The following is an 8855-nucleotide window of genomic DNA, read 5'->3' on the forward strand; positions in this document are numbered from 1 at the left end:
GGGCGGGGCGCGGGCGCGGGCTCAGCCAATGAGGGAAGCGAGTGGGCGGGGCCCGGCCAGCTGGCGGAGGGGCGGCGCCGGCGCTGAGCCAATGAGCGGGGGCCGCGGGGGCGGGGCTGAGGGCGCGGGCGCGGGTATAACACAGCTGGGAGGCGGGTGGAAGATGCCATAATAAGGAGGACAGCGCCGGGTCCGCGCTCTGCCCTCCCGCACCGCCCCCCCCTCCCGCACCGCCCCGCACATGAACCGCACGCCGCCAACATGATGTCCATGAACAGCAAGCAGGCGTTCAGCATGCACCCCATCCTGCACGAGCCCAAGTACACCTCTCTGCACTCGAGCACCGAGGCCATCAGGAGGGCGTGTCTGCCAAACCCGCAGGTAGGTCGGAACCCGCTGCCCTCCCCGCAAACCCCGCCGTGTGCGTGGGATCCCCCACGGACTCGGGTCCGGAGACTGGCGATGGGGGTTTTTTTTTTCCCGCAGGTGTCAAAGTCGGGACATTTCACAGCAAATTGCCGACTGCACTTTTTAAACTGTGATTTTTTTGAATTGGGGAGAAAATATATGATTATATTTTATACATTTAATATTATGTATTATGTATAAAAGCTAAATTGGTACTTCCCGGTTTGTCGTATTGCTGTAACAGGAGAGATTGTGTCTGGTTTGTGTGTGTGTGTGTGTGTGTGTGTGTTTGTGTGATTGTTTGTTTGTTTGTTTGTTTGTTTGTTTACATCGTGTGTTAAGCTTTTGAGACCCGAAAAAAAGGCGCTGTGAATGGAAAGTATGAATTGCATATTGTGTTGTCAATAGGAAAAAAAACCATCGATCTGCAAAAAACACACACAGACACACAGACTCGAGTGCGATATTCCAACACTGTGGATCTGCCACGCGGGGGAAGGACGTGTAGTGTTGATGTATATCTTGTGGGGAAAATGATAACAGAAAGTTTTTTTTATCTCGAAAAAAAAAGCGAGAAGAGGACTCTGCAGAGGCTGAGATGACTGTATATCGATGGAGCTTTTTGAGGGGGAAAGAGGTGCGGTGGTACTCTGTGTTCCGGGTTGTGATGATTAAAGTGACTGAAGAGCCACATTATTGCTGTTCATGTTTGTGTGAAACCCTCTTATCTGTTAGTGTCACCGTCTCAAATAGAAGTGGTCTCTGAGATGGATCGACGGGGTTTGAGAGCAGTTTCCCCACCGAGGAATGTCGCACCGAAGCCAATTATAGTATAAGAAACTGCTGCGTATTTGTGTGAGATATTAACAATAATAAAAGTGCTTCTCGTATGTGATGCAGCGAATTCGATCACGTCTTCGAGACGTCTCAAAGCGCCTCACAGAACATACTGTAAAGTGACTTGACTGTGTAGTACATGTTATGAGCGAAACGCAAATATTCTGTCTTTTAATGATTGATCCGTGTATTGGCGTTAAATAGTAGTGACTTCGGGGGGAAGAGCAACAGTAAGTGAGTCAGTAAAGTACCAAAGAAACGCGACTGACAATTCTCAGGACATGTTCTGTGTTGGTTGGATGTCCCACCAGCGAAGCAGATCTGTTTGGACCCTGTGTACCCCGGTGGGGGTTCAGCCTCTCAGATGTTTCGCCCTCAAAACACACAGTCGATTCACTTCGCAATATATTCTGTGAAGCAGACGCCTTGAGATGTGATAAGAGCAATGCAATGCAACGATTAATATTATTGCAAACGTACCCTTGTTATGTCCCTGGCGATAATAACCCGCTCTGATTTTTTTTTTTTTTTTTGGGTTTATTTCAGTTACAAGGCAATATTTTCGCCGGCTTCGATGAATCGTTGCTGAGTCGAGCCGAAGCTCTCGCGGCTGTGGATATAGTCACCCAGAAAAGCCACCCTTTCAAGCCAGATGCCACTTACCACACCATGAGCAGTGTGGCTTGCACTCCGACCTCCTCTTCCGTGCATCTCCCTCATCCCTCGGTCCTCACGTCTCACCACCATCACCATCACCACCACCAGCCGTCCCATGGCCTGGAAGGGGACCTTCTTGACCACATGAACCACGGCCTTTCCTTGGGTGGCATGGGAGGACCCGAGATGGGCAGCACCCCATCTCACCCACACTCGCACATGGCGGCAATGAACCCCATGTCGCCCCACGCACACCCTCACCCTCACCATCACCAGACCATGAATATGGTCCATGCCCACAGCCTGACCACCCACGCCGGGCTGGGAGGTCCCGAGGGAGACGCGGATCCCAGGGAATTGGAGTCGTTCGCTGAGAGGTTCAAGCAGAGGAGGATCAAGCTGGGGGTGACACAAGCCGACGTGGGGTCGGCATTGGCCAACCTGAAGATCCCCGGGGTGGGCTGCCTAAGTCAAAGCACAATCTGTAGGTTTGAGTCCTTGACTCTCTCGCACAATAACATGATCGCCCTCAAGCCCATCTTGGAGGCTTGGTTGGATGAAGCGGAGAGAGCTCAGAGGGAGAAGATGACCAAACCCGAGCTGTTCAACGGAGGGGACAGAAAGCGTAAGCGCACCTCCATCGCAGCTCCGGAGAAGAGGTCTTTAGAAGCCTATTTCGCCGTCCAGCCCCGACCTTCCTCCGAGAAGATCGCGGCAATCGCAGAGAAACTAGACCTCAAGAAAAACGTGGTGAGAGTCTGGTTTTGCAATCAGAGACAGAAACAGAAACGAATGAAATTTTCCGCCACACATTAGGTATTACCACCCGCCCACCCACCCGCCCGCCCGCCCGCCCACACCCTGAGCTCCACCCGCCCTGTTTGACACAGACAATGGGACAAACCAGGATTTAATAACTTTTAATGTCCTCGTTTTAAATTTCATCCGACAAATACCAAGTGACAACGGAAGGAAAGCATCTGACAGAGAGCTCTCTGCAGGAAAGGGGGAAGAGAGGGGAGAAAGAGAGAGAGAGAGAGAGAGATGGGGGGGGGGGGGAGGAGAGAGAGAGAGAGAGGGGTAGAGTAAAGGGAGTGAGGAAAATGGGTCTTAATTGTGTATTTTTGTACGGGTTTGTGACAGCTTTAAGTCTTGAACGGGATTGAGACAGACATCGGCGACTTCCCTGGCAATCATATTGTAGCAAAAACAATCTCAGCGAGACTTGAAATAATGTTTAATCACATTCTTGTGAACGAAAGAAAAACGGTTTGCTTTTCTACTGTAAGAAACTGTATATAGTCAGTGAATGAAATTGTGCGTTAACTTCTTTTCTTGATCCAAAACGAGCCCAATTTGTTAAGATCCAGGGATATAATATATATAAATATATATATATATACACACACACACAAACACACACTCACAGGTTAACTACCGCTGGATTCGAGGCATCGGGAGTGTTTGATATCTCCACTTTGTCAATTTCAATTTTACTGAACAAAAATAATTCTGTTTTGGGATAATTTTTTTTGATTGAATCGTATTCTACCGTACGGGCTCAGAGGTCCTTTACCCTTGATTTTCTTTTGCATGAGATTCCCCATCATTTCAGTTTTAGTGAATGTCGCTCTCACAATATGAATACAATAAATAGAACTTTTTAAAAATAAAATAACGATAATTAAGCTTTTTTTAAGTTTTAAAAAAAAATGTTTTGCAATAACAGTTTACGAATGGTTTTCTACCTCATCCGCCCGGGAGGGATAACAATTTTAATCCACGATTACTTCCCCCCCCCCCCCACTTTGTTTCTAAAAACAAAACTGATCTTTGTTTGTTTGGCGCCCTGTTCATTTTAATCATTATTTGATTTTTTGGGGTAAAAAAGGGGGCAAAGGTAGGGGCATAAAGAGAGACTCGTAATGCATTGACAATCAAAATCATTTTAAAAAAATCGACTGGCTTGGACTATGAACTCATGGCAGATATTAGCTTTTTTATTAAAAAAAGAAAAAGAAATATAAATAAAAGTTGTTCAGACAAGACAACGGCAGAGGCCAAGGGAGCGTCTGTGTAAGGTTAAGAGACTTTGTTTGCTGGGGAGCTTTGTGTTGCCGCCTTTCCTGGTTTTACTTGTTTTTTCAGCAATTATTTGGTTTTTGTTTCATCTCTCTCTGTGGTGTCCAGGTTGTCGCAGCCATCTCCCTCCCTCTCGCCCTATGTATGTACGTGTATGTATGTTTGTGTGTGTGTGTAAGTTTATATATATATATATATATATATATATGTGTGTATGTTTATATATATATGTGTGTGTGAGTATGTTTATATATATGTGTGTGTGTGTATGTTTATATATATATGTTTATATATATATATGTGTGTGTGTATGTTTATATATATGTGTGTGTGTGTATATATATATACGTGTGTGTGTATGTATATGTATGTATGTGTGTGTGTGTGTGTGAGTGTGTATGTATGTGTGTGTGTGTGTGTGTGTGTGTGTATGTATGTATGTTAGCAAACGCTATGCTCCTTCCGAATGGTCCATTTCCCTGCGGCTCTCTGTGAGTGACAGACACACTAACTCCATCCCTCAACCCCCCCTTTCCATCTCTGCCCCTGTTTTAATAAACCGCTCCCCGCTCTCGAGGTTCCGACTTGAATCTACAGACGGTATATGTGGGGGAAAAAAACCCCAGAAGGCTATCTACCTGTCGCCTCCTATCTCTCTCGTGCGTTCCTTATTTAATTTTGAACTCCTCTGTAAAGTGTGATTTGGAAAGAGATGTGACCGCAAAGTTTTCAATAAAAACCACGCACGCTGCAAAACGCTGGAGCTGTTTCTCGACCCGCACCATATGTGTGTGTGTGTGTGTGCGTGTGCTTTATATAAATGTGTATATATATATTTAAAAAAAGTATTTTCTGGAATGAGAAGCAACGTGAAAAAAAATGTCGTGTGAATAGAATAGATGGCATGTGATTCGTGTGAGATGAAAACGATGCTTTGCTTAAAAAAAATACATCATTTTTCGGTCTGCTGGGTGTCTGACACATGGGGGGAAAAAAACTATCACTGTGCTTAAGAGTATCCAAACCAAACTGAGAATTCCATGCATCCCACCTACATGCGGAAATCCCAGAGATAGACTGTTGGAATGGGATGCGCACTGTCTCCCTGGAGGGACTCATCCTGCTTTTACCTAATTCTGGAGGATATTAGGTGCACGGTGGGCAGGGACCAAGGCTTTGAGGACCCCAGGGTGTGTGTTGGGATAACTGCTGGAGTCTGACCAGCTAAAACAGTATAGCTTGCCATTGATATGCTAAAAGACTGGGTAACCGGTTGGTAATCCGCCACTTTGTGCATTGTGCTTGTGCATTACTTTTAAGGAATTTTCTGATTTTTAGGAACCGTTATATAGAACAATAGAAATGTACAGCACACAAGACAGCTATTTGGCCCATCCTGTCCGGCATGTGCCTGTATCGGTTCTTTTTGTATATATTATATATAGAGAGAGAGAGAGAGAGAAAGAGAGAGCAATCCTTTTAGTCCCATTTTCAGAGCAATCTATTCAGTGCTACTTCAAGACATTTAACCTACCGATAAGTGTTTATCTCGTCTCAGTTTTTCTGTTACTTGTAATGGGCTGAGAAAGGGGCCTCTGTGTAGCAAAATATAGCTCAGAAATCTGAGCCCGCTTTCATTCGGTCTGTAATCTCACCAAGTGGTCATTTCTGAGCTGGCTAGTCGATGGGGGAAACTGTATTTCGCTGGCAAGAGATATAACATAATAATAATAATAATAATAATCCTTGCATTTGATGTAGCGCCTTATCACATCTTCGAGTCATCTCAAAGCGCTTCACAAAATATACTGTAAAATGAATTGACTGTACATTTTGTGGGTGAAGTGCGGCAGCCAATAGTGTCCCACAAACAGTAATGGAATGAGTGGCCAAATTATTATTGTTATTTTCATTTTCACATAGCTGGAAAGAACCAATAGAGTAAAATAAATCCACTCCAAATACTCTAATTTGTATTTTTTTTTACAAAATAAAATAAAAGCAAATACAATGAATGCACCAGTAAATTATAACCCTGGAGATTGAGAGTCATAACAATAATATAATAATAATGATGATGATGATAGTAACAATCCTTATATTTGAATTATTGTTTGACACAACGCCTTTCAATCAAGTCTGCAGGAAATCTCAAAATATAGTCCTGGCTAATAATACACCAAATAAAATTGGTTACTCACTCCTTGGCTGTTTGTGGGACAGTGCTGTGCGCAAACTGACTGCCCGTTTCACCCACAAAATACACAGTGAATCCACTTCGCAGCCTATCCTGTGAAGCACTTCGAGACACGTCTCAATAACATGATAACGTGCTCTATTAAATGCAAGGATTATTATTGCACTGCGTGGTTTGTAAGCGAACAAATCACGATCAAGAAGTTAGAGAGAAAAAAGAGAATTGGGGTTAAAACCTGGGGATACCGAACATAAAATGTTTCCCGTTAGAATCGAGTTATTTTTTGGGGGCAGCAACGCGGTGAGGTTTTAATTGATCTGCACCATCGAATTCTGAAACCCAATCGGCAGACTATCGATCGCTTTTCAAAACAATTGCGAGGCAATTGGCTAAATAATTGCCTGTTGATCAATTGAGAAGGGAAACGATACAAACAGAACAAGAATCAAATCAATTCCTCTCTCCCCTTCTCTGTGGCTGAAACCCACACGAGCACACGGCGAAAGCAGTCCTTAACTTGAAGATATAATCTTCAGCGTAAAAAAAAAATCGATGGGAAAATCATTTCATTATAAACTCCTGTTAGAGAGAGAGAGAGAGAGAGATTCCCGGCCCACCGCCACTGGTATTGCTGTAACTGATAGATAGAGCTCAGAACAACTCAATCACATTCACACAAACAGAAAATCTAACTTACAACCTGTCAAGAAAGTTATTTTTTTTAAAGCAAAAGACAGTAGTTTTATTGTTTGCCCTAACAAGCCCTTGCATTTATATGAACACAGCAGAATTCTCCTGAAACCGAGCAATATCACATCCAGTATAGTGATAATGATGATAATAATGATAATAATCCTTGCATTTTGATGTCTTTCGCCCACAAACACTGTAGTCAATTCACGTTACTTTTCTGTGAAGCGTCTCTAAGATGTGATAAGCCGCCGCAAGCTGATTTTTATTATAAAAAGCTTCAGAGGATATATATATATATATAGTGTATAGAGTAACGAATGCATTGTTTTATTGGATTTTCTGATTTAAACACCATTTATATCAACTGGAAATTCTCTAAACTGCGATTTTTTAAAAAGAATAAATAAATGCATGAACATACCAGCAAGTTACAGCACTGGAGATGTGTTGCAAAGAGTAATGACTCTGTAGAAAATAGTGATTTTACAGGAAATAGAGAATAAAGGAATGTGAGTGGGGACAGGACAGAGGGTGTAGGTCTGTGTGTGTTTGTGTGTGTGGGGGGGTGGGGGTGGGGGGGGGGGAGGGGGGGTTATTAACCAGAGGAGGAGATCTTAGGTGCAAGTATCAGGCACCTCACATTGAATCCATCCCCATCATTAAACTGTTCCTTTTCCTATTGCCACACCTTCACATGTCTCGCTATACTCACTCTCCCTACTCCTCCACCACCAATTATTTCCAGTAGAAATCGAAAGTGAATTGGAATAACAAATACGATAGCGTTAACATATATATATATATATCTATATATAATATATCTGTTATATATTAACTATATTATATAGATAACATGTAGAATACACAGCTCTACACATTTCACCCTCTATACAGTTCATTTCACCCACAAAATACTGTACGCAGTCAATTCACCTACCAACATGGAAACGCTTTGAGACTTATCAACGACCTGATAAGGCGCCGCATCAAATGCAAAGATGATTATCGTTATTATTGCTACACGTCTCGCCCTGAAATAACTTGGACAGTGTCGGCCGCTTTTTTTTTTAAAAAAAGAAAGCGACTCAGTTAAAAGGTGTTTGGGAATCCTGCTCAACACTGTAATATTTACACAGGGAATTACAGGCGCTTGTACCTGTATATCGATTTTCTGTAAGTGTCTGTGTTGTACCACCTTTCTGGGCTGAGTTACTCGGGCTATATTGAGTTTATCAGCTAACTGGCACACTTGTTGGCTGGTTGACGGTGTAACGCCTTATCATGAATGAGTAATGAACCCTGGCTGTTATGATCATCTTATGGATTTTTTTTTCAGGGGTAAAGCGAAAGGAATAAGCGAACTCTATATCCTTGCCCCAGGATCGGGTAAACTGCGGACGGGACCCCTAAAGCTTTAGTTAAAACACCACTTTAAACGCCTTCATGAATGTTTCAGTCGCTTTGGTGTGTGTGTGTGTGTGTGTGTGTGTTGAGGCTGTCTGGATGTGTTTAGACACAGGGAACCCAGTCAACGAGAGAGAGAGAGAGAGAGAGAGAGAGAGAGAGTGTTAGTAATACTGCAATGAATTAGCCCACAACAACTCCGCCGATCGTGGGATCATTTTAACACGATTTTTCACCCATTTTGTTATCCCGTTATTTGCATCGATAACCTTCCTCCAAGTTAAACCGCGACAGAGTTTTACCACTCACTGTGTGTGTATACATATATCTACTGTATATTAATAAAATAGCCAATAGAAGCTTTCAATGTCAGAGACTATTTTAAATCAATCTTTGTTTAATTCACTTCTTCTGTACAATGTGACACGTTGTGGGAACAATTGCAACATTAGATGTATTTATAAACGGATGTGAATTATTTTAACCCCGAGGTAACGAATGTGTGTGGGGTGGGGGGGGGGTGGTGGGGGTGGAGATTGGTGGGGGTTGGGGGTGGCGGGGGGAGAGGAGGGAGAAG

At 43.3% G+C, this 8855-nt stretch overlaps 1 protein-coding gene across 1 annotated transcript; it reads left to right on the forward strand.

Moving 5' to 3' along the window:
- Nucleotides 1-261: 261 nt before the first annotated feature.
- Nucleotides 262-2718, forward strand: LOC103177268 (brain-specific homeobox/POU domain protein 3-like). Its single transcript, XM_007891360.1, has 2 exons — nt 262-381; nt 1792-2718. Exons 1-2 carry the CDS (start codon nt 262-264, stop codon nt 2716-2718), a joined length of 1047 nt encoding a protein of 348 aa, XP_007889551.1.
- The last annotated feature ends 6137 nt before the right edge of the window (nt 2719-8855 follow it).

The sequence above is a fragment of the Callorhinchus milii genome, unplaced genomic scaffold (assembly GCF_018977255.1).
Source record: "Callorhinchus milii isolate IMCB2004 unplaced genomic scaffold, IMCB_Cmil_1.0 Scaffold15, whole genome shotgun sequence".
In the NCBI taxonomy this organism is placed as follows: Eukaryota; Metazoa; Chordata; class Chondrichthyes; order Chimaeriformes; family Callorhinchidae; genus Callorhinchus; species Callorhinchus milii.